This window comes from Fukomys damarensis, unplaced genomic scaffold, assembly GCF_012274545.1.
Source record: "Fukomys damarensis isolate Sample0158 unplaced genomic scaffold, DMR_v1.0_HiC HiC_scaffold_10, whole genome shotgun sequence".
NCBI lineage: Eukaryota > Metazoa > Chordata > Mammalia > Rodentia > Bathyergidae > Fukomys > Fukomys damarensis.
Genome location: NW_022900922.1, coordinates 40,942,647 through 40,969,766, shown reverse-complemented (window position 1 = coordinate 40,969,766; position 27,120 = coordinate 40,942,647). Strand labels below are relative to the sequence as shown.

Below are 27,120 nucleotides of genomic sequence, written 5' to 3'. Positions count from 1 at the left end.
CCTCAGCTGCTGCTGAACCTGTGGGGCCCAGACAAGTCCATCAGTTATGGCGGCTGTGTGACCCAGTTCTACATATTTCATTTCCTGGGGGCCACGGAGTGCATACTCCTGGCTGTGATGTCCCTGGATCGTTACATTGCCATCTGCAAGCCCCTGAGGTACCCTGCTACCATGCACCAGCACCTCTGCATTCTCCTAGTGGCCATGGCATGGCTCAGTGGTTTGGCAAACTCCTTGCTGCAGTCATCCCTCACTGTCCAGCTGCCACTCTGTGGTAAAAACAAGGTGGACAACTTCCTTTGTGAGGTCCCTGTGATGATCAAGATGTCCTGTGCAGACACTACGTTCAATGTGGCTATGCTCTCCATCGTTGGGACATTCTATTCCTTGGTTCCTCTGTCACTTATCCTTGTTTCCTATGGGTTCATTTTAGCTTCTGTGCTTAGCATTCAGTCCTCAGAGGGGAAGAAGAAGGCCTTTAATACATGTGGTGCCCATGTCTTGGTTGTATCTCTCTTCTATGGGCCAGTAATTAGCATGTATGTACAGCCCTCCTCCACTAACTCCCAAGATAAGGACAAAATCATGACCCTATTCTACAGTTTGGTGACTCCCATGCTTAATCCTTTTATCTACACTTTGAGAAACTCGGACATGAAAGGAGCGATGAAGAGGCTTCTCATGGTACTACACCAGCAGAGAACAGAACAAAGGTAACTCTTTTTTTTGTTGTTGTTACTCCATGCCTTTTCCATATGTGGCTCAAAAGATCCTCAGTTCTGGAATTATCTCTTGATTTAACCTCTTCCAACATTGCCAGCCTCCTATGTACATACACATTTGTGTACCATATTGCTGCGGTTCATTGGGTGCTATTTCAAATGTGAAAGCTAATCCGTTTGTCTAGTTAGTGTGAGTGAAAGCCATGCTATCCCATTGCTTTATGTCCAAAGAGCAGGCAATAAATAAATGCTTATTGATGGATGCAGCCTTTCAGCCTAGATATAACAAATGAAACCCTATGGTATATTTGTATTGTTTGGGTAAAAATACAAGTAATTTATATTGCAGCTTATCTTCTTGCTATTATGGATATGATGTGAGAGTTAATATTTCATATCAACTTTTTAGGAATTACCATCAAGGTCATTCAGTTGGTTAACATCTCATAATCTGGAACTGATTCTCTCAACCATACAACCACTGATCTTTAAGAGTGGGAAAATTCGAAACTCTTATCTGTCTTCCTACAAGTCTCAATGGGCTTTCTTGCTTTTGTGTTGTTATCTGAAGAAACTCTTTCCGTACTTCTAAAAAGAAAGGTTTATAAATAAAATCCTGAGAATCTTTCTTTATGTCCTTGGGTTGAGAGCCACTTAATTTTCATTGAGGAGCTAATTTACACAGAAAAAGGAAATTAGATGTATTTGATAGGTTAAAAAAATCTGAAATAGTCCAGTTCCTTGGGAATTAACATCAATTGTTATCAGATGAATTAATGGAGAAAGTAGAGGAAAGAAAAAGATTGTCTATCAGACCCTCATGTTTTATAGAGGTGAAGTAGAAAGACTGATGAAGCTTCAGAAAGGGGTATTCTGCATATTTTATTAGTGATATCTAAGGCTCATTTTAAGTCAGATATGTTCACATAGTTTTCTATTTCACATTATTAATGATATCTGCATTTTTCAACTTGATGTGAAGCATATATTTTTTGGTTGTTCTAACAACTATATTTCTTTATTCACTGAGTCCAATCCATAGTTAATCATAACCAATTACTTCCCTCCTCAATCTGTGCTTTACGAATGACAATAAACCCGTCTCTATAGACGTGACGGTAAGGGTAGAATGGTTTCTGTCTTGTTGGGGACCTGTGTGTGCTGCTTCTCCGTGGTTCTGATCACGCCCGAAATGTACATTCCTTTAGAGGACTGCTCGTCTCTCCAGAGTGACCATGGGTTCTTTCATTCTTGTTTGGTTACCTGAATAGTGGAAAAAATGAGTGCTATAGAACAGATTTTATGTACTTTTAAAAATTGACAGTTGAATGATAAATATATTTTACTGTCCTCACTGCCTCCTGTAAAACCTGCATCAAGAGTTCATGCAAAAATGTGTCATATACCAAGTGATGATTCCAACAAAATAAGTTATGTGTTTAAGGCAATTATCTTCTGTAACTTTTTAATAGATCTTAAAATGATACCTAAGCAAACAAACCATATTCAAACAAAATTGAGAAAAGCCATATATCACTCATCATTCTTTGAAATAAAAATTAAACCACATTTAGTAGAAGACTTCTATTTTTTCTTGATTTTATTATTTCTGTATGAGATGAGATAAACATTATTCAGAAAATACCTCATTAGAAGATGCTGAATTCTAGAATTAGAATAAGGAAAATTGATGAGCTGAGGTGAGGAGGAAAATCTCTCATTTGTGCTGAATGAAGAAATAGTTCCTTACAAAATTTGGTGGCATTGAGAGAAATCTGTCTCTGTTCATCCCATTGTATCTCCTCAGGTATCTGAAATACCAGTGGTGTTTATTGATAACTTTAGGATCACATTTTGGCAGGAAAATGTTGGCTTTACATTTTCATTGTCACTATTCCTTACTGACTGCATTTTAATAATGGTACGAATATATAGGAGTTACCACATAGGTCATAACTTCTTGCACATTAAACATTAAAATAAAGACAATATTGTGTCTTTTTTACTAAACTCCATTGTGTACTTTCTCCTAAAAGTGTAACTCAGTAATATTATAATATATATTATAATCAATGAAATAAATTATACACAATTTTTAGATGTGCATAAAAATTTTAATATTCAAAACTATATAAATTGCTACTCAATAAACCTATGGAAAGTCATTTCTAAAATGCTTGTTAAAGTGCTTTCCCATGTAAAAGCAAATCTGCACCCAGGGTGACCTGCTCCAGCTTCACTTAGCCTCCACACCTTCCAGAATCTTTAGCAAACCTTCTACTATCAGAATCTCAAGTTCAAGTCCAAAAGCTGCTATGAAAACTGTCCTTGAGTAATTTCAGTGTTATTCAGAGCCCAGAATCAAGGATGACCAGTATGGGCAGGGAAACACTGCAAGGTTAACAGTTGGGTCTGAAGTCAGGTGAGGATGACAGGTGGGAGGGAGGACAGCAGAGCAGGAGATGAGTCATGGCCAAGTGTGAAGATTCAAGATGAACACAAGAACTGAACAGAAATTTTGGCACCCACCTCCAGCTTCAAAAGACAAACATTAAAACTCAGGACTAGCATGGAACTGGGAAAAGGAATTAAAATTCCTGATAGAAGTGACTCATAAAGAACAGGACTGATGTCTGCCACTCTTGATGAGATAATCATTGTATTTCTGGCACATTTGGCACTACCAGAACAGAAGGTGGTGGCAAAGTGGTGAGAAGCAGGCTTTTCCAGTCTCACAATGCTGGGACACAGATAGTGGAAGTCACAACCCACTGAATAGCCAGGGCTTTATGGCAGGAGGGTGGAAGGGGCTACAACTAGGAAGGAGTCTGGACTAGCTGTCAGCCCCATAACAGACTCAGACCCACTGCCTAATCAGCTCTCCCGAGATACAACACACATAAAGCATAAAGTATCTAACTGAAACACACAGGGGCAATAGAAATACATGGTAGATTTTCATTTTTAAAAGTTATTACAAAAAAAGTTATAAAAAAAGTGATTACAGAAAAAGATACACTTGCCAAAATAGGTAGGATAGGTGTATTCAAAGTAAGGAGCATTTGGAGGGTTAATAGTGATGTTTTTGTAATAATAAATGTATAAATATGAATATTCATCATATTTTATCACTATTCATTGTTCAGCCCTTTGCAATAATTTCTGTCAAATAAAAACATTACAGTGTATCCTCCTCCATCTTATTCACTGGATCTGGTAACACACGACTTTTGGCTCTTCCCAAAGCCCAAATGATCACAGAAGGGAAATGTTTTGAATTGATTCAGGATGTCAAAAGAGAACTTCCAGAACAAAAAAATTCTAAAAAAAAAAAAAAAAGGCCGGGGATTTAGCTCAGAGGTTCGGTGACCTGCCTTGCAAGTGCAAGGACCCAAGTTCAATCTCAGGTACAAAAAAAAAAAAAAAAGGCCGGGGATTTAGCTCAGAGGTTCGGTGACCTGCCTTGCAAGTGCAAGGACCCAAGTTCAATCTCAGGTACAAAAAAAAAAAAATCTAAAGGAAGAGAACTTCCAGACCTGCTTCAGGAAATTGTAAGAAGAAAAACATGTATTCAAATAGAGGTAATATTTTGAGAGGGTTAATGACAATGTAATAATTTTTATTTTGTGATAATTTTTACAGTTTTGTGTACCTGTGAAATCAAATGTCAGAGTCAAAATAGAAAACATTTCAGACTCAGTCTGACTCAGGCAACTACTAATCTACTTTCTGTCTTCCCAGCTTAATTTGCATTTTCTTTAATTTTCTGTAATTTGACCTATGTATTGTGTATTATTTTGAGTTTGGCATTTTTCATCCTGTGATTCATTTTGAGATCACATTAGTCTTTTTCTCTGGTCCATTTCCAATATTGTTCTATTATGTTGATAATATATTTCCTTAAAATGGAGCATGATAATGTATCTATTGAATCTGGTGACATGTAGCCTCAGAGTTTCTGAGTTATTGTCTATTCAAATAAGAGAGTAAAAATATTAGGTGTAAATTCTCATCTGAGCAGTTCTCATTGCTGTTGAGCAAACCCTCCAGAGTGGACGGATGGGGCCTGGGCAATAGGTGTCTTCTCTTTGGTACATCACTTTGTGCCCACATGGACTCACCTCAGATGCTGCCGTCCATCCCTTTCCAGAGTAAGGTAGTTTCTTTTTACTGTATCTGCCAAAATCAAGAAGTGAATTATTTATTTCTTAAGGAAAATACCACTAAAGTTTTGAAAAATTATATAAATTGTGATTTTGAAGTGCTTGCTATAGATACAGGAAGAAGAGGCTATAAAGTGATTGCAATAGTGCTCAGCCTACAAAACCAAGATAACGCCTCTGAAAAGCAACTTGCATAAAAACAACCATCACTACAAAATGCCAAATTTTCTCAATTTCAAAAGAACTCAAAATTTCTTTTTTCAAAAGAAACACCAGTAAAAGTCAGAAGGTGAAGATAGCTGGCCATGTACTAAACAATTTTAAACAACTTTGGTGAGTAAATATTTATAAGCTAATAATTTGTCACTTTTATCTCCTCTGGGTTTCCTTAAAGAGACACTGAATACGGTTTCTGTATTTTCACTGACTCAAAGTTTCCCAGGGCAAAATATATTTTCCCTTTGAAGAAGATGTCTGTTGGAAATAACTTCAGATATTTAGTTTAAATTCATTTTAAAAAGATTTTTATAGGGCTGGGAATTTAGCTCAGTGGTTCTGTTACCTGCCTTGCAAGTGCAAAGTCCTGAGTTTCATCCCTGGTACAAAACAAAACAAAACAAAACAAAAACTTAAAAAAAAACCATTCTATTAGTACACATTTGTAATTTATGCAGTTTACAACCACCTTGGGAGTATTCATATGTACATATTACAGCTTTTTTTTTTGTACCAGGGATCATACTCAGGTCCTTGTTCTTGCGAGACAGGGACCAGATCCATTGAGCTAAATCCCCAGCCCTGTTTCTTCTTTCTAAAAAAGTGCTTCCCATTCCCTCCCTCCTCTTCTTCCAATCCAGGTCCCATATCCTTTTGTAATTGTTGATATTGTTTGTCTTAGCTCATGTTGTAGCATATAGTGTTTATATTAAGTTACTAGCTTCCTGTACATGGTACATTTTTATTCTTCTCATTTCCCCTTCCTCTCCTCCTTACACCTCACCCTTGTTCCCTTGGACCTCTTCCTATTGCAACAGACCCATCTCTTTTCTATGCATCTTTGTCTTTTGTTGTTGTTGTTTGTTTCTTTCTTTGTTTTTGTACTGGGGATCTAACTCAGGACCCTGTGCTTATGGGGCAGGCTGGGCACCACTGAGCTAAATCCCTAGCCCCTTTGTTATTTTCTTTGTTTGTACACTGCCTCCCTCAAATGAGAGCTACCTTATGGCCTTTCACCTTATGTGTCTGGTTTATTTCACTCAAGATTGTATTTTCCAGGTGCATTCATTTTCCTACAAAAGTCCCAAATTTGTCATTGTAATAGCGGAGTGGTATTCCACTATGTAGAGATACCATATTTTCATTAATTAATCAAATGTTGATGGGTACACAGGCTGCTTTCAGGATTGATTGATTGATTGATTGATTGATTTGGTACCGCGGATGAACTTGGGTCCTTGCACTTGCAAGGTGGAACCACTGAGATAACTCCCGGGCCCTGCTTTCAGGATTTAGCTGTTACTAACTGTGTCTGTGATAAACGTTGGTACCCATGTATTGCTGAAGTATGATGATTTAAGATCTTTGGGGAAGATAATTAGCAGTAGGATCGCTGGGTCATATGGAATTTTAAATTTCATTTCTTTGAGAAACCTCCGTATTGATTTCTATGATGGTTATACTAGTTTCTACTCACACCAAAAATGTAGGAAGGTTCCTTTTCACCACAGAATGCCAGCATTTGTTATTGTTTCATTTCCTAATGATTGCCATTCTTTCCTGAGTAAGATGGAATATTAGGGTTGTTTTAATTTGCATTTCTCTAATGGCCAGAGATGCTGAACATTTTGTTTATATATTCTGTTGACCATTTGTATTTTTTCCTCTGAGAAGTGTCTGTTTATTTCTCCTGCTTATTTTTTTTACTGGGTATTTTAGGTATTTTAATTTTTTGAATTCTTAGTATATTACAGATATTAGTTCTCTGCCTGAGGAGTAGCTGACAGAAAATGTTTCCCATTCAGGAGGTTGTCTCTTCATTTTAGTGGTTGATTGTTTTGAAGAACAGAAGCTTTTTAAAATTAATTAATTTTAGGGCCAGGGAATTTAATTCAGTGGTGCCACACCAGCCTTGCAAGTGCAAGGCGTGAGTTTGAAAAAAAAAAAAAAGAATTTTATTCGTGCATTTTAGATATACATAATAACCATATTCATCACAGGGAATCTTCTTTCCCATTTTCCCACACTCCTTTCAATCTCTCTTCCCCTCTTCATTTACAAAAGTTTTTCTTTTTTCTTTTTTTTTGGTACCAGGGATTGAACTTGGGTACTTGCGCTTGCAAGGCAGGCCACCGAACCGCTGAGCTAAATCCCCAGCCCCAAAAGTTTTTCATTTTATCCTTCTTTACTCACTTTTTTTCATTTTCTGCCCTTCCTTTCCCCATACCCCTTCCCATTTGAACATTTTCTATGTCAGAATATCTATTATACATTTTGGTTGTTATTTACACTTTCACTTTCTCACACTAGTGAAACAACGCAATATTTACACATATGTGTGATTTATTTCACCTGAGAGTATGGTCTCAAAGTGCTTTCATTTACCTAGAACTGTCTTTTTTTTATGACTGGGTAGTACTCTATTACGTAAAAAACCCACATCTTCTTTATCCATTCATTGGTTGATGAGCATTTGGGCTGTTTGCAAGATTTAGCTGTTACAAACTGTCACTATAAACATGGGTGCACATATATTTCTGTGGATTGACGTTTTTATTTTGGAAAGATACTAAAAGGGGAATAGCTAGGTCAAATAGAAACTCTAGTTTTAGGGTTTTTTATGTTTGTCTGTTTTTTTGAGGAGTCTCCAGACTGATTTCCACAGTGGCTGCACCAGTCTGCAGTGCCACCAACAATAGAGAAAGTTTCCTTTCTCCCACAGCCCCACCAGCACGTGTTGTTGGTTGATTTCTTGGTAATAACTTTTCTTTATGGAGTGAGACAAAATTTCAGCAGTTTTAATTTATATCACTTGAATGAACAGTGATGTCGAACAATTTTTCTGTATTTATTTGCCATTTGTACTTCTTTATGTGAGAAGTATCTATTCATTTCAGATGCCCATTTTTTAGATTATATCTTTAAATTTGGGGTGTCTGATTTTTTAAAATTCTTTATACAATCTAGATATTAGTCCTTTGAGAACAGCTGGCAAAATTTTTTAACACTTTGTGGATTGTCCTTTTGTTCTGCTGATGATTTCTTTTGTAGTGCAAAGGTTTTAAATAAGATGAGATCTAAGTTCTTAGTGCTTTTTAATATTTCCTGTAAGATTAGGGTTTTTGTTCATAAAGTTTTTTCCTATACTTATGTCTTCAAGAGTTCTATCTATTCTCTTTTCCAGCATATTAAGTGTTTCTTTTTCAATACGTAGATCTGTAATCCATTTTGATTTTAGTTTAGTGCATGGTGAAAGACATGGCTCTAGTTTTAGTTTTTGGCATATAGAATGCCACTTTTTCTATTACCATTTATTAAAGATAGTATCTTTCTTCCAGTGAAGGTGTTTGGCCCCTTTGACAAAGAAAGTACTTGAGTGTTTTTGAAGTTGCTTCTATAATTTCTAATCTGTTCCATTGATCTTTAGTTTGTTTTTCCACCAGTGCCATGCTGTTTTTATCACAGTAGCTCTGTAGCATAATTTTGAGTTAGGATTTATGATGCCTTCTGCCTTGCTTTGTTGCCCAAAATTGTTTTTGCTATTCTAAGTCTCTTCCAGTTCCTAATAAAATTTAGGATTGTTTTCTCTAATTCTATGAAATATATTATTTAATATTGATTGGGATGGCATTAAATATATAACAATTTTGGGAAAATGGCCATTTTCAGTATGCAGGTTCTTCTTACCCAAAAGCAAGGGATATAATTTCATTTTCTGATATCTTCTTTGATCTCCTTTTTCAGAGTACTGTAGTTTTCAATGTAATATTTGTTTTTTGCTTTTTCTTAGATTAATTCCTAAGTATTTCATTTTTTATGCTATTGTGAAAGGTGTGGTTTCCCTAATTTCTCTCTCAGTGAGTTTGTTCTTTTGTGCAGGACTTCTATTGATGCTTTAGTGTTGAATGTGTGTTCAGCTACGTGAATGAATGTAGTTATTGAACATATGCCAATCAATAAATGCATTACAATATATCAACAGAGCCAATGACAGAAATCACACAATCATATCAATAGACACTGAAAAAGCATTTGACAAAGTCCAACACCCATTTACAATAAAAACCACACAGAATATTGGAATGGATATTCTTTATCTCAATCTGATAAAAGCTATCTATGACAAAGAAGACCTAATATCATATTAGATGGTCAAAAACTGAAAGCCTTCACTCTAAAAAGTGAGAAGAAGACAAAGGTGTCCACTATCCACTATCACCATTCCTATTCGGTATAGCTCTGGCAATATTAGCCAGAGAAATTAGACAAGAGAAATAATTTCTTTTAATTTGTAGGAAAAAAGTAGTTTAGTTATCATTATTTGAAGATGACATAATACTCTACATAGAACACCCCAAAAATTCCACTGTAAGATTTCTAGATGTGCAGAAGATTTTTAGATATAATCCCATTTATTGATTCTTGGTAGCATCTCTAGGATGAAACCTACTTGATCATTTTGCATCATCTTTTTATAATGTGCTGTATTCTATTTGCTAATACCTCATTGAGAATTTTTTTTTAACCTGTGTTCATTAAATAGATTGGCCTACGATTCTCTTTTTCAGCTGGGCCTTTGTTTTTTGAATAAGAGTGACACCAGTTTTCACAAATGAATTTTATATGGCTCCCTCTTTTTTCACCTCTCTTGTTTTCTTTCTTTCTTTCTTTTTTGAGGGTGGTGATTGCTACAACTTGGGGACTAGAGAATTGAGGAGAGTTTTTACCATATATGGAGGTTTTTTAGTAGCATGTTGCCTCTTCATGAATAAATTGCACCTTTTTATGTCCAATGCTAGTATTTACAACCTCCATTGTTTTTAAGTGATTTTGACTCTGTACCTATGTTTTGCTGAGAGAAATGCTTCTGATCATATCAGTATCCACAGACTCAATCTTATAACACTTCTATATGATAGGCCTTGCATATCTTTATGCATTCTCTATGTATACTATGATAATTTCTTATTTGTGGTTGCTCTGCAGTGAGGTAGATGCAGTCAAAGGTGATTGGATGAATAGTGGTTGTATGAGTAAGACGGGTGTTTGGACAGGTGAATAGTTCTTATGTAGAAGAAAAGATTGATGTGGGATCTGATTTTATTGGAGTATTTTTAGTTGAGTTGAAGGTTTAGTACTGAGAGTTTAAAGAGGATATTTGGGGGGTAAGGAGTGCACTTTGATTGAAGAAAGCTATGTGATTATCAGAACATGCTGATAGGGAGAGCAAGAAGCTAGCCATGATATGTAAGAGCCAAAGGATTGTGCTGAGGAGGATGAAGGAGTAATAGTAGATCAGATAGAAGTGACTGTGAGGAGGCTGAACACAGTGAATTTAATAACTTGAGAGAAGCAGTTCATGTGTTTTGAAAAAGTATAAATAAATATGTTAATATTGTCTCAGGAGTTTGAAGTGAAAAAACTAGATAAAGAGCTAAGATGAGGGAGAGAAGCTAGACACATTAAATCAGAGCACATGAAGAATTGAATATATAAGAATAAATACACAAAGGCATAAAAACATAAACATAGCCCCACATTGCTAAATAAAATTTAAAAACATACAAAACTTTAAATCAATAAGATGTCCAATGGGACAGAGATTAGATATTCCAATGATACACTGCATATGGGATTCCCAGGTAGCTTCTTTGTCAAAGAGTCTGAGTGTTTGCTACCTAGTAGCTCCTCTGACCCCGTAACTGCAATAATGAAGTTGACTGAAACTTAACACCTCTTTCTGTCAGGCTGCAGGCATTTTTGAAGAATCTAATTCAATCCAAGTTCTTGGGTTAGGAACTCTTGCTGTTCCTCTCCCTGGGTGTGATGGTGGATTCAGCAGACAAATTTACAGGCATTAAATTGTCCACTAGGTCAGGATTATTCCTATGCAATTAATTCAACTATAATAGTAATAGGCTAATCTATTGTATTGTTATCTATCAGGGCTAGCTGAGAAATAGCATATTTCTCATTGGGTCTCCCTTTAGCCTACAGAAGAAATCTACACCTATAGTGTAAGCACGAAAAAAATCCATGTCTTGACCCACAGTTAATGTGCACTAAATGAGGTGGCTATGTCTCCCCTACTGATGAAAAGCAGTGTTCAACAATAATTTCACACAGTCCGTCATCTAGAACATAGGAAGTTGGGGACAAGTAATGTCAGAATGGGGAAGAGAAAAAAGAAGAAAAGAAAAGTAAATGAGGAAAGTTTTTTTTTTTTCTTTTTAGGTCCTCTGCTGTATGGCATGGAAAGGAGGAAGTAAGGGGGCACAGGATCCTATTGAGAATTATAGTGACTATATCAATGTTAGATAATGTCAAAGACAAGATAAACAAAGAATGACAATTTATTGTGATAAAATCAATTAATATACCATGAAATATTATAGCTATAAACAAGTTTAATCTAATATCTGTTTCCCAAATTACAAGAAGCAAAACCTAATGGAACTGATTAAAGCCATAGATTTTTCCACAACAATACTGTAATACTGCACTTTGAATAATGGAAATAGCAATTAGGCAAAATATCAAAAAGGAAGCACAACATGTGGCACCATTATAAACAAAGCAGCTCTCACAAACAGCTACAGAATCCTTGACCCAAAAACAGCATAAAGAATGTATTTCTCACTGTACTCACAGGTTGCAAATAATTTAAATTATATGAAGTATGTCTTCTAAACACCATGGAATAATATTAAAGTTAATAGGCAAATGCTATTTTGAGATATGCAATATTTATATATCAGAAAGTAGCACATTGCAACTGACAGATCTGTAGTGAGTTTAGCAAAGGAGTCATTCACAAGGCATGGGAAGGTTTTAAGAATGCTAGTAAGGTATTTCCACATGTGCACCATGTGCAGTCTTCCCTGGAGCTAGCATCAGTGGGAGCTGTGTACAACCAATGCCTGAGGTAGCAAATGGAGGAAGTCATATGAGAATGTGGTCCATAAAGTATGTCAGCACATTGTACTACAGGACCTGTGAGCAGCACAGGTGGTTGGTGTGCCCCAGCACAGTGAGCACATCCAGGTCCGTCACTATCTGAATGTCCAGTGTACTTTCTCATCTCAGCTGGTGATTCCTATCAGAGAAACTCCACTAGAAACAGGATCCAAATTACACTGGATTCAGCCTCTAGGCACAACCATGGTTAAAATATACATTATGGAGTAGAGAGTGAATCTAGAACAGGAAGAGTACAGTAGAAAAATACCCAAAATGTATCTATCAAAGAAAAATAACATAGGTAGTTACCTGTAGAAAGAGGGATTAAGGTTCAAGGAAATATGGTGTCAGAGGGAAAACTTTCTATCTGCTCCACTTGTTTGATACATTTGAATTTTCAAAACAGTGTACTTGTGGATAGTGTACACAATTTAAAATCTTATCCTCACATATGACTAGTACTATGCAGTGTGTGGGTGACACAGTTAGAGATAACCATGTGTCCAGAGGACACATACCTGGGCCCTTAACCTATTACTCATAAATGCATGATTTGTTCTTTTCTGAGATGAGAACAGTGTTAAAAGCAGTGTTTTCTAAAACACATGACTCTTAACTTTGGGCTACAAAATCCCAAATTGTAACTAAAAGTAGAACAAACCTGTTCTTCCTTTTGTAAAGCTCTCAGTTAAATCCTTCTCAGCTCCACCTAGTCATGATACTCACTTAGTAAGTGGATCTAAAAGACGGTAAGACAAGGATTATTAGCACTAAATTTACCTAGTCTATCTCAGTACCCTTCAAGACTGAAGATACCATTATGAGAAATTTACAGGTACATCCAGTTATGCTCAGCATCTCCATTGCCCTAAACCACAGTCAGCCCAAATTCCAAGCTAAGCCCCGCATGATTGGGACTTCCCTTGAAGCCATAAAGGATTCCTCCTATTGGACCAAATTCCCACTCAACAACAACAACAACAACAAACAACAACAACAACAACAACAACAACAACAACAAAACAACTTAAATTACAAATCCACAACTAACATAATATGAATAGGCCCCACCTGGCCTCCATGAGCTAATCCTAGAAAGTTGGGCTTCTGCATTTGTGGGTGAGTTAGCCTGAATCCCTGCATCAGAGTGTTCTCCCTTCAGCTACTTAAGCTGCAGTCTTTTCCTATCTTCTCTCTCAGTTTTTGTTATGATTTAGTTCTAAAGTATCCCTGCAATATTATCCTGTGTTCAGAGTTGGATTTTTTGGAAAGTGATTGGATCACAGTGCACTCTGCTCACCAGTAGATTAGTCCACTGATGAGTCTATGGCTGGGTGAGCTGTTGATGGGTCACAGAATTGTGACTTGGAAGAGTGTGATCTTGTCCCCAACTCCTTCTTTCTTTCTCTTCCTTCTTCCTGGCTACCACTGGGTAAGCAGATTTCTTCCACCATGTCCCCCCACTATTTCTCCCTTGGAACCAGCCAAACATGAAACTGTGGGCTAAAATAAACCTCTCCTTCTTCAAGTAGTAAATTATCAAGTATTTTGTCCCAGTGACAGAAAAATATATAATGCATGTTCCAATTAAAGCTTTTTCTGTAAATTTGTGCTTGAGTTTTAATTTTCATTACCACTAATCCAAGGACCCACATTGGTCAAGGATGCAGTGAAGGTGATGGGATATCAAAAAAGAGAACATCAGGCTGGGGATTTAGCTCAGTGGTTCGGTGGCCTGCCTTGCAAGCACAAGGACCCAAGTTCAATCCCTGGTACCAAAAAAAAAAAAAAAAAAAAAAAAAAAAGAAAGAGAACATCACTTCATCTTATTTTTATAGAGGAATTTAATATTTGAATGTTTTTAAGTATCACTTGACTCCATTTTATTGGAAAGGTCTGTTTTTATATTAAGTTTTTCTATGCAATTTATTTTTGTACCTCTTCATTGTCAAAACTGGAGGTAATTCACATACATGAGATATTCTAAGAACACATTCATGAAAAAAAATTCCATTTAAATTGTCTAGAATTATTCATTAAAAAATGATCAACTTTGATTATATGCTGTTGTATGCTGGTATCCAGTGTGTTGGGAAACTATACCCTGTTGTTTTAAAGCACATCTAACCAGTAGAGAGATTTGCTCCCCAGTTATTTCTGGAGATAACCAATTATGCATGAGAAGCATGTGCATGGGGATTTCTGTCCCAAGGAACCTTCCCTGATTCACCTGAGGGAAGGACACATGGAAGCTTGTGTGAAGATGATGCCTCTGAGGCAGCATACAAATGGCACAACTCATAGCTTGCTAGAGTTTTTACAGTGCCAAATTCCTTCTTGCTCTTGGCACCTGTCAGCTGAAAAATAGCTTGAAACTACATCTTAAGCATTCATCTGTGTACTACCTTTTTTTTCTTTTTTGTCCTTCTCAGGAAGTTGGAATTCTTTATCCAAGGATTTTTTATCAAAATAAGGTGAGTAAAAGGACACTTGTTTTTAAAGGCCATGCTCTCTCAGGAAAGGTTGGGGTGTGCATAGGTCACAGGACCTGATATGCACAGGAAACCCAGAGAGTATTTCCAGGAAGTCTTTTCTCAGTTCTGGAAGTACCTAGCTCAGTGGCTGTGGGATCAACTAAATTTGTCATTATAATTAATCTCTCCATCTCTCAGACTAGCCTTAAGAGCACTTAAATCTCAGTAGATTCTATTTTCTACAAAGATTAAATACCTGAATGTGGTACAAAGTCTGTATTTGTGTGCATCTTTAAACATGTGGTCAGAATTTGTTGAGCATACATTTCACCCAAATGCTCTGGTCTGAGATAAAATTACTTTTATTTTTCTCATAAGCTTTTATTACCAGAAAGTTTAAAGGCACTATAATTATAAATAAAATACTATTTGCAATGTAAATGAAGTGTAAGATGCACTGGAATAAAAATACAAAGGAGTAGTCAATGGTCTGGCAATCTGTTTAAGTGACTTTAAACATTTGTGTTTAAGTAGGCCCCTGGGTAGTGAAACAGGGATGGAAAAATCACTGGAAATAGGAGATCCAAAAGCTCTGGAATCAAGAACTAAAAGTAATGCAAAAGTATAAGAATAATGTTTAAAACATGAGCCATAAAAGGATAGATTAATAATGTTTGAGTGCATAGCAAGAATCAGTCCCTTGACATCTAGGGTAATACTGCAGAGATGAATGGACTTTGGGGACCACCACTCACAAGCAGAATGTCCCGAAATAAAGTAGATCACATGAAAAGATAGCAGACAATAACATCCAATAGAGTGTGCTCTCCACACACTGACATGAATACTGTTATCAGAGTTAGATAAAACTAATAGTGGAATAAATTATGAAGGATCAAATCTAAAATTGTTTCAAATTTGATGGGTGATCCACAGTAGAAAATTATAAAGCACAAATACAAAAGTGTTAAGTGATGGGAGTAAGTGACTTACTTTATAATCAAATTAATGAATATTATGGTTTTATTTCACATCTCTTCTACAACACATAACTTCAACTAAAAATAATTTATGTCCAGATACAGTCCTAAATTCACTGTACTCATATAACATTTTGAGTAATGTCCATGTCAAAAAGTGTCTACAGGCCACATTCATTCAGGTAAGGTCCTTAGAGTGTAAACATTTTTTTACAATCTTATAACTCTGAATTCATAGTCCAATGTCTTCTTATCTCATTAGTGGCACCGATAGATTTTTGATCTTTAGATTATCTTTACCTACTAGTTGATTATGAAAATAAATAACACCACCCTAAAATATGGATATAAAATATATTGTGTCATACTCTTGTGGCTGGGTACTAAATGGTTTAGTAGATGAAAAATGTTGACTAGATTGTTTGGCACCCATGCTCATTAAGTATTTTTGGAATTATTTTGTGATTATATTAAAAATGTATTAATTATTATAAAGATCTGACATAGGGTAATGTAAAATTAAAAGAAACTATTCATATCTAATCTAAATACTTTTCTGTAGCTCTTCCCAGGGTGGCTTTGAAGATTAAATGAAATAAAGAATGTGAAACCATGCTTTGTAAGCATAAAGATGTAATCCGGTACCATGAAACCACTCATTGACTACAAGGGTAAATTGGAATTTTATCAGTGGAAAGTTTCTTTAAATTCACATCTGACCATGGCTTATCTTACTAAAGATTGTGATGTTTTATGAAACATAGTTCATAATAAAGATGAAAATACGTAAAAAGTTAATTTTCATCCTCAAGTTACTATTTCACCTTGAGCATTAATTTATTGTTTTTAAATTCACTTCTTGCTGAAAAACAATGTATTATGTCCTGAAAATACAATTTAAATTTGGGATTTGAATGTCTTTGTGTAAAGCTGGGCTTTAACTGACAGAATGTACTTGAAGTTGAAAATGTAGTTTAGCTTTATTATATAACAGCAGAAATTCAGTTGCTGAATGATTGTGTCATAAAGGGAAATTAGATCCCCTGGAGGCAATTCTTTAATTGTTTCAACCTGTGTTCTACGCATTGATATGTGACCGTGTTTGATAATTCCTTATAATGGCAGCTTTCTTGTTACTTCTCTACCATAGGTGAAGCAATTCAAGACAATGGCAATAATTAATGAAAGTCACCCCCAGGAGTTCATTCTACTGGGCTTTGCTGACCGACCTTGGCTGGAGCTCTCTCTCTTCATTATTCTTCTGATAACATACCCCGTGGCCATGATGGGAAACGTCGCCATCATCCTGGTGTCCAAGTTAGACCCTCATCTCCACAGCCCCATGTACTTCTTCCTCACCAACCTCTCCTTTCTGGACATGTGTTACACCACAAGCATTGTCCCTCAGATGCTCTCTAATCTGGGGAGCTCCAAGAAGACCATCAGCTATGGGGGTTGTGTAGTTCAGCTTTATGTTTTTCATATAATGGGGGGCACAGAGTGTCTGCTTTTGGCCATTATGTCCTTTGACCGCTATGTGGCCATCTGCAGGCCTCTGCACTACACCCTTGTCATGAATCAGCGCCTCTGCCTCCTACTAGCATCCAGTGTGTGGCTGACTGGAATTACCTATGCTGTCTCAGAGGCCACTGTCACACTACAGTTGCCACTGTGTGGTGTCAATAAACTGGATCATTTGGTGTGTGAGATTCCGGTTCTGATCAATACTGCCTGTGGTGAAAAGGAGGCTAATGAGCTTGTACTGTCTATTGTATGCATCTTTATGTTAGCTCTTCCTCTGTGTTTAATTGTGGCTTCCTATGTCAGTATTGGAAGTGCTATATTTAAGATGAACTCTTCTGAAGGGAGGAGAAAGGCCTTTGGGACATGTTCCTCTCACCTCCTTGTGGTTTTCCTCTTTTATGGTCCTGCCATCAGCATGTACCTTCTGCCCCCCTCCTCCATCTCCAGGGAACAGCCCAAGTTCATGGCTCTCTTCTATGGAGTGGTGACTCCTACCCTAAACCCCTTCATCTACACCCTGAGGAATAAGGATGTGAAGGGGGCATTGGAGAGGCTGATGAGGGGCACTTTCAGCTCCAAGTAACATTTTGTAGACATCTAATGAAATTATTTAATAACTAGAGTATATTAATGAAAATTTATCTTCTATCCTATCCCATTAATGTCATAGATCTCATGTCATATGTTCTTGTACAATACATCATGTATCAAATTTTGATTATCATTTTACAAATACTATATTTATCTAATATGCACCATTATGAGTACTCTTTTTCCAAAATATATTGAAATGATTCTACATGAGTAGCTACATACTGACATAGTAGCTTTGCAAAGCATACTATATATTAATAACACAAATTATAATATAACTAGAATAGTAGCATTGTAATATCCTGGCAGCTGACTATCAGTGGGTTTACTATCAGTGTCACCTGAAACACACACTTTTACTCTTCAGAGTTTTTCCAAGTCTCAGGGGCAGCCTGGCCCCACCATACAGTCCATGTAAAGCACACTTTATGATTCACTCAAAGAATCATAAAGTATAAGTTCATTAATTTCAATGTAATTGCATCTTCTTGAAATGAACTAGTAATTTAGTTTAACAGATATGTGTTCAGTGACTTTGATTGGTTAACTGAAAAAATTCCTCACTAAATACTGAAGTGAGTAGAATAAATATACCAAATATTTTCTCTGGTGTGAGAAACTGGAAGTGCAAATATAAATATCTTAACATTCCTTTTGAATAAAAGATGAACCTTCTGAACTAATGAAAGAACAAGCAAATTATGCTACTAGTAAAATACAACCTGGAAACATCTGTGTGCATAGACTGAAGCAGCAAGGGATGCCTTTTAAAAAATGCAAGAATTAGTGAGAGATAATAATGATTTATAGTCTTGAGTGGGCAAGCAATTTGGTTAATTCAACCAACATTTTGAGTACCATTTTACTGATGCACAGCTCAAAATCTATGTCACTGAAAATTTAAGGTGCTAAAACTTAGTTCTAGAATTCACATTGAAAATGATATTTTATCTTAAAATCAATTACAATTTTTGAAAACCATCTAATGAACTACACAGTTATATTATGTTGGATTAGTGTGTTGAAAATTCAACATTATGTGTAGTGAACAAAACATTGTAAGTACGAGGTGAGGTCATTCAGAATTTGGTGACAAGCCTTCTGGTATGGTCAGGATCTAAGAAAACAATTGGGAGGAAATTCTCATTTTAGTATAAGAATCAGTTGCAACCCAGATATAACCATTGAACATTTGGTGCTGATCCAGTTCTTTAGAATAATGTCTTTAGTCTATTTATTTTGAAAAAAATCCTAAGTAACTTTTAAAAATTTGAAGATTTCTTACTGACAGGAAACATCTTCAAATATTACACAAACACACAAATTAAAAACTTAAAATTCTATGTTGTTGAATAATCATTTCAGTTATTTTCAACAGCCAAGATATTCTTTGTCTATATTTTATGAACTAATAAACTTAGTATTTTCAGTTTGGAGGAAAATCTAAGGAAGATTTCTGTCAAAGTGTAAGCACAGAAACTGGTTATAGTTTTCCCCATTGCTTTCTTCAATCATTCTTCTCCTTGAGCTAAGTATGGGTGCTTTCACCGTATGAATATTATGCATTTCAGAACTGTGAATTACACTCAGAATCTGAAAAGTCAGGATTTTTAAGTATGTACAAAAATTTGAGGAAGAAAACTAATGAGAGAGATGATGGAGAAACCCAGAGGTATTTTGTTTGTATTATACTGCTTCCGATTTCCAGGGAAGTGTATACCAGCAGGCTCGGTAAATTCCAACAGAAAATGTATTTCTGTTGATTGTCAAGAAGGTCAGTTGTAGGAAAGGCACATCTGAAGTTAAAAGTACCTCTGCCCTTGGTGTAAAGAGTGAGTAATTCTGAGATTGCCATTTTATGGAAGATGATCCAAACATTTTTCATCTGCCAACCAAGCTTTTTGTCAACAACAAAGACAGCAAATAATTTTAAGTCTAGTTGCAAAGACACTAATCATGTGTGAGGAACAGTCTTTCAGGAGGAATTTGTCAGTTTGATAACAGTTTGTTCCACATAGAACAGCTGCAAGACAGGAAGTGCATCCTGCTCTAGTGGAGATGCTAAAAATAAAAACATCCCAGGATTCTGGTTTACCAAATGCTTTTAGAACTAATACAAGCCCAGTGTGATGGCTAGTTGTTATACATCAAGTTGACTCAAGGAAGAACCGGGAAATTAGTTAATTCTGGGTGATTGGCATGTAGGGCTGAGAGAGGAGGACACGGGCCAGACAAAAGTTTACAAAACTGGTGCCTTGAAGAGTGAGGTTGTTTGAAAGATTAGCTTTAAAAAGAAGCCCAAAGACAGAGATTTAACTCTGGTTCCACTGCCTGCCTCACAAGCACAAGGTCCCGAGTTTGAGCCCTGATACCAAAATAAATAAATAACATTTTAAAAAATAAAATAAAAAGAAGCCAAGTTCTTTGAATTATGGCAATAGTAAGGATACCTAGTAACCAGTAAGACCCCATTTTTTGCACAATCAAGTGTAAAAGTGAAAGACTGCATTAAGAAGAGAACAGAACTGAGTAAGAAAGAATTTTCCAGAATTCAGAAGTCCAGGGTCCTGGAGACCCCTGCACCAATCTTCTCCAGGACCATGACTACTCTTCACCCTGAAGCAGACATTGGTATCATCTAGGAGGTGCTGGTTTTATGGCATGAAAACTACAAGAGTGGTGACATCAGGGAGACTTCCAGGTGAGTTTTAGAAAAAATTCTGGAAGATCAGGAAGTGTGCCCTATAAGATGGCAATACACAGAGCCATGAGAGTTAAGCTAAAGTGCAAACACCAAGAAGTTGCAAAAGCCAAAAATATGGAATGTCTGAGGAAACACACAAATAGTGATCAAAATTAGCCCAAGAGAGAGTTCATGTGGACTGCAACCATAAAAAAGGGACTACCCAGGACTTTTGGAGTTCAAACTATCACAACTTTCGCTGAGATCACATAGAACTACAGGATTTAATCTTTGCCCTGACATGTTTCAGTTGTGCTTTAGTCCCATTGCTTTCTACCCACTTATTTCTCCTTTTCAGAATAGGAATCTTTATCCTGTGCCATTGAATATTACTGGTATTTAACTTTCTTTTTTATTTTTACAGCAGTTCACAGATAAGTTTGCCTTGAGTCTCAGAGCAGACTTTGGACTTGGATTTTTTTAAATCAATACTGGGCTTGTTAAGACATTAGAAGCTCTTAGATGTAGACTAAAATCATTTTGTATAAATACATCCACATGAGTCTCTTAGGGACCAGAGTTATAATTTAGATTGAGAATATTATTTAAAGCCTCATATGATTAGAGGAGAGGATTTTGAAAGGCAATTAAATCAAAGGGGCACCCTACGTATAGATGGATTCAGCCACTAGTGAGTTCAACAGCTGAATGTGTTCTTAGATAGGCAGAGCCTGGTTAGAACAGTTGGGCCAATAGGTGAATGACCTGGAAAGGTATTGATTTATGACAAATTATAGATAACCTGTATCAATGAAAGAATCTAAGATCAGGAGGTTCAATCACTATTTCAATTTCTAAGTATAACTTTTTTGCCCTTCCTTCCTAGTGTGCTCATGCTTAGATTATGCATACTCTAATTTCTTAAAAGTTTTATTTATTTTTGCCTAGAGGCGGCCAAACTCCACGTGTTCATACAAAAGGAACTAATGACAAATGTGCTAGACTTCTTTTGCCGGAATCCTCCAGATTGACCTTGTAAAGAGCTTATAACTGCTAAACCATACAGAATGACTTCTATGTTGGATTATGAAGTCCCCTGGACCTTCTCCTTATCCTCTTTGTTAGCTAGATTCGTAGCAATCCTACTGACCTTATAATTTGGCCCATGCATTCTTAACTGTTTGTCTCCTCTAGACATAAAACCTATGCAGCTACCAAGATGACAATGCCAGGTGCCTACCAAAGGCCTTTAGATAGACCCTCTTAGAGTAACTCTAACTGCTGATCACAACTTCAACCCTCTTCAGCTAGAGTAGCCAGAGCTTTCTTTGCCCTTTGTCTCCTCACAGCAGTTAAGGGTACTTCTTCAGAGGGGGGAATATTGCAGATAAGTAATTTAATTAGATATCTTGTAGGCAGTGAGACAGAGCCACTCTCAAGGAGCCAACACAGCAAGAAGCCAACATGGAAGACAATAAAAACATTCACTGAAGGCCAGAATTGTAAAAGGAGAGAATCTACTATATCCTTGTGCTTCTGTTGGGGATAAATAGCAGTGATTAATATTCTAAAGAGGTTTCAATCACCTGGGTGTCGGGTCAAGGTCTTAACCCAACCTTTCTACACTTGATCTTAGCCAAAAGGCCGAGAAGCGATTAACCCAGCCTTTCCAGAAAATATCCCTGACCTATACCCTTACTGAAAATCCTTATATATGCTTGCTATGTGACTTGCTTCACTATTTGACCCCTAGTTAATCAATAGTATCTGGGTGACTCTACTTGTAATCTTATTATTTGGTGATGGTTTTGCCCCACTTCATGCCCCACCTTATAATTTTCCATTGGGTCTTACAGTTTTGTCCCACTTTGTACCTGCCTCACCATATAGCTTTACTGTATAAAACATATTTGAAAATTAGGGTGAGTGGGCAACCCATTTTCTGGTCATCCTTCTGTCTCTCTTAGACAGTTTTCTTTCCCTCAGCAAATTTTTCCTACTCTTAATAAAAAGAGGGAGACAACCATGAGATAGGCTCCACATGTTCCAAAGACTTTCTGAAGCCCACTTTTTGATGGCATCCTCAGTATAGCCCTGGAAATGACACTGTAGGAGCTGAAAATGAGAATAAGTGGTACAAAAACAAAAATTGCAGTCATGACCATGAAAATCAGCACATTCACATGAGTGTCGACACAGGATAATCTCAGGAGGGCTGGAGTTTCACAGAAAAAGTGATCTACTTGGCAATGTCCACAAAGGGGTACCCAGAAGGTAAAGGAGAAGTGAAGAGTCCACAGCCAACAGGACACACAAATGAGGGGGCACGAGCACAGTATAGTGCAAAGGTCTGCACACAGCTGCTAGCAGTCATAGGACATCACCACCAACACACTCTATAGTTCCCAGGGTGAAGACAAAGTAGAGTTGACTCATGCAACCAGCAAAAGATATGTGACATGGCCTGTGTGGCAAGAGTCCAAAGTCTGAGTTGGGTAAAATAAGATGCAGAAAACAAAATAGAATTATAGCAGGACCAGTTAGGGCCTCCTACAGCCTTGGTGTCACTTTATTTAAGGCATGAGGAGGGAAGTACAATCAAGGATATGGGGCAGGGAGTCCTTGGTAATTTGTTGTTCTAATACATTCTGAGCATAGCTGACTGATATGGTTGGTGAGAACAGGGACATGCAAGCTTGCTCTTCCTAGGGTCATGTTAACTAGGACTACAATAAACAGAGTACAAGGAACATTTCTTTGCACTCTGGGCCATCTATGTTAGCATGGTAAATTGGGGCACAATGGGAAGGAAATCATGAAGTACAGGAGGCAGGCAAGTTGCCTCCTTATCTGGCCCGATGACGAGCAAGCTCCCAACAGAGATGGCCTTGTATGGACCCCAGAAGCTTATCAGCAACTGGGGGATGCAACTGGTGGTGTAGCAGAGATCCAGGAAGCAGGTTTGAGAGGAAGAAATACATGGGAGTGTGGAGACAGGCACCTAGGTATGACAGGACAGTGATGAACAGATTTCCCATCAGTGTCGTCAAGTAAAAGATCGATATCTTCACAAAGAGAATGAATTCCTTTATAATTGTACTCATATTTATTCATACTTTGTTTATTATTTTAATTTTAATTGATTAATAATAGTTCTATATTTTATAGAATGCAATGATATCCATATGCACTGTGAAGAGATTATATCAATCTACTTAACATTTCTACCACATCATATACTTTCTATATTTCTCAAAAAGTACTTTTACTGTTTTTTTTCATTACCAGGGATCAAACTCGGGTCCTCGCGCTTGCAAGGCAGGTGGCAGAACCACTGAGCTAAATCCCCAGCCCTCAAAAACTACTTGTAAAATCTACTTTTTAGCAATTTAAAACATAGGAGCTGCCCACTCTATTCATGAGCAGTGCTCCATCAACTCTGTATTATTTACTCTTTGTCTTCACAACTGCATGTTGTTAATACAACTGTAATACTACTGTTCATTTTGGAGAATAGGTAAACCCTAAAATTCTCAATTTCAGTTTCTTCCTTTTCTTCCTTTCCCTTCTTCAGGAGTCAGCCTCTAGTCTCCTTTCATCTTTCCCATCTACCCCTTTTAACACATACCATCATTCTATTACAAATTCTCCATTTGTCTTCTTCCTGGTGTGAGGCCTTCCCACTTTAAATGACGTTGTGACTCTGTCAGCATCCCTGAAAACATCAATACAATTTCTCTCTCATGCCTTTGGCTAATGCATTAAACCAAAATATGGAGAAAAAGTATGAAAATAAGTACAATCATAATTTCATCAGAAGATAGAAATGAATCTGATCAAAACAATTTGATTTTAGCAGAATGCGGGAACACTTGAGTGTATCTTAGGTAAATGTCAAAGGATGGGCCTCTTATCTTATAACAAGTGGGGTCATATTGGATATACAAAAAATAAGGAGATTTTATTTCCTTGGATGAGACATTTGGACAGATAAATACCAAACTGTAATTAATACCCTTCAAGGAGCTGCGATGCTCACAGAATACAACTCTTTATAGAAATAGATACCTGAATTTGCCATCAGCTAGCGTAGAAAAAAATACCATAAGAGGTAATTGACAATAAGGAGAGTGAATCAGTCATACAGAGTCATCTGATTCCTCACTAAAGCTCAAATTCATGAAGCACCCTTCTAAGAGCAGGGGAGGCATTGCACCACGAAACAGGAAAGAGAATGAGAAAAGAGGAAGCTGTGCTGCCTTTCTCACTGAAGCTGTACCAGGGTTGGCCTGTTCCAGCGCTGCCTCCTGACTCTCTTCTCCATTGAATTCCAAGCTTCCCTCTGTAAAGACTTAGGAAATAATGCACACATCACTCAAGCCCTTTCTATTTTTATTTTAGTTTAATCAACAATACTACTTAGGTATTTATGGAGGCAAATATCATGCTTTGATATATGCAAAATACATGATTGAATGAACCTAATGAACACACATCATTTCCCATATTTTTGTAGTGAGAACATTTAAAAATCTTAGTAACAAATTGAAATATACATTAACATTATTAATCAGAATCATTACACCATGCCTTGGATCTCTTCAACTTATTCCTCCCTGTCAATCCTAAGTTAGCTCCTTTGGCTAACATTTCTCCTCTCCCTATGGCATTCAGCCTACCCAGATCTGGTCACCAATATTGTACTCTCAACTGTGAGTGATGTTTTTAGAGTCTATGTAAGGCACTTGTCACACAGTATTTATCTTTATGTGCCTGGGTTATCTCACTTAGCCTAATGTCCTCTAGTTTGTGTATGTTGCCACTCATGATAGAATTTCCTTCTTTCTTTATAAGATGAATTTTGTTCTGTTAAGCAGATGTACCACATAGATTTTATCCATTCTTCTGTTGATGGGTGCTTGGGTTTCTTCCATATCTGGGCTATTGAAAACAACATTGCACTAAAGCAGAAGAGTGTGTATATCTCTAATGAACCTTTACATTTTGTGTTGCCTTGCTGTTAATTTTCAATATATGTTGGACTTTCTTATGTTAGAAACAGAGACTGATCACTCTAAAGTTCCTGTGTCTCACCCTCATCTATAGCTCTCAGGGCAATTAAGAGAGATGCCTGTTCTATACAACTACCTCCTGGGGACTACTTTATACTAAGATGACTAGATACAATATTCTAGCCTCACCCAACTGTCTGTGCACCCAGCACAGACTGCACAGATACCCTGCAGTGCCCCTCTCAGCCATGATGTGACCTCCTGAGTATTCTTGCCTGCTTGTTCTAAGTCCACAATGAGAACTCGCTGGCCTGGGTAAAGTAATACACTCTAATACAGGCTTTGCTCCATGGGTATATCCCCCCTCCTTTCTCCCTTTTGCTTGAACATGTCCTGCTGGGCTCCTTGTCATGGAATTTATGAGTGCTAAGACATATTCATCTTATACTTTATTGTACTACCTTCTCAGCATCTCACTTGACTGGAACATAGAAATCTAACTTCAGTCAGGGATCTTTTAGGGAGTGGCTGTTTTCGTAGGTGTAAATCAGACTCAGGTCAGATAAGAGCCTCAGGGCAAGGGCAAGTATGAACAAGTTTATATGAGAGGAACGGTTGGACACAAGTAAGACAATACATTTTATTTGTGTCAAGCTGATGCCAGAATACAGAATTAAGCCATAAAAGGCACACTTTAAATATTAACAACCCCTCTACTACAGCCTGGTCAGGCAGGGATGGTGGTTCTAACCACTCTCCAGAGAAAGATATTAAGTCCAGAATAAAGTCCAATACAATCTTTTCAAGAGCCTGATTTCAATTTCTAAGGAAATATAACCATAAGTGGAGTTGCTGGATCCTATGGTAGTGTTATTTTAGCTTTGTGAGGAACCTCCATAGCATTTTCAATATTGGCTACAATTATTACAAACCTACTCGGAGTGTAAAAATGGATCCTTCTCCATATCTTTGCCAATAGTAGCTCTTTTTTGCTTGGTGTTTTTGATCGCAGTGACTCTAACTGATGTGATGTAGTATCTCATTATAATTTAAAACTGTATTTCTGTGATGATTATTGAACTTTATTGGTAAGTCCATTGGCCATTTACATCTTCTCTAGAGAGTCTGCATTTAAGTCCCTTGCCCATTTCTTAATCAGATATTTTGTGTTTTTGATAATTGAGTTGTTTATTGTCCTTATATATTTTGGATATCAACCAGGATCAGATATATGATTTTTAAATATTTTCTCTCATTTCACAGGTTATCTGTTTACTTTGTTAATTATTTTTGTTTTCATTTTGTTTCATTCTATAGCTTTTGAGTTCAATAGCCCTGATGTATGGTCACCATTTTAGATTGGAGTAGTTCTTCCCTACATCAACTTTTCAGAGAAGGCCTATTTAAGAGTTTTTATTCCAGTTCTTCTATTGAATTTCTGATGAATCAACTTTCCATGTTATATAGTGTGATCATTAGTTCTTACTTGTCAACCTGACTTGAGTAAGAACTGCCCAGCAATTAGTAAAACTCTGGATGTGTCTGTGGTTGACTGACACATAGCCTGCAGACAGAGAGGAGGTAACCTGCCTGGATGTGGGCAACATCAACCACAGGCTTACAGCCTGGACAGAATAAGATGGAAAGAAGAAAGTTAACCCTTCTTCAGAGGAGTTCCAGTCTTCTTTATTGTCTTTGGATGTTTATCTCCAGTTCCTTTTGCCTCCCAACACAGAGGCCAGGGCATTCTGATGTAGACTTGTACCAGACTTGTTAGTGAGCCCTAGACCTT

The 27,120-nt window shown here is 36.9% G+C and overlaps 2 protein-coding genes and 2 pseudogenes across 2 annotated transcripts in view; 2 read left to right on the top strand and 2 right to left on the bottom strand.

The window, feature by feature from the left end:
- LOC104870656 (olfactory receptor 15-like) overlaps positions 1 to 717 on the top strand; it is a 2,513-nt gene extending 1,796 nt beyond the window's left edge. The window contains exon 2 of the mRNA XM_010636335.1: positions 7 to 717. Within this exon, the coding sequence (XP_010634637.1) occupies positions 7 to 717 (711 nt within the window). The remainder of the gene's footprint in view (positions 1 to 6) is intronic.
- Positions 718 to 16,127: 15,410 nt separating this feature from the next.
- Positions 16,128 to 17,622, top strand: LOC104870655 (olfactory receptor 2B11). Its single transcript, XM_010636334.1, has 2 exons — positions 16,128 to 16,186; positions 16,666 to 17,622. Exon 2 carries the CDS (start codon positions 16,684 to 16,686, stop codon positions 17,620 to 17,622), a length of 939 nt encoding a protein of 312 aa, XP_010634636.1. The 5' UTR covers positions 16,128 to 16,186; positions 16,666 to 16,683.
- Positions 17,623 to 21,826: 4,204 nt separating this feature from the next.
- LOC117285491 lies at positions 21,827 to 21,972 on the bottom strand (annotated as a pseudogene).
- A 326-nt stretch (positions 21,973 to 22,298) lies between these two features.
- LOC104870654 lies at positions 22,299 to 23,420 on the bottom strand (annotated as a pseudogene).
- Between the last annotated feature and the right edge of the window lie 3,700 nt (positions 23,421 to 27,120).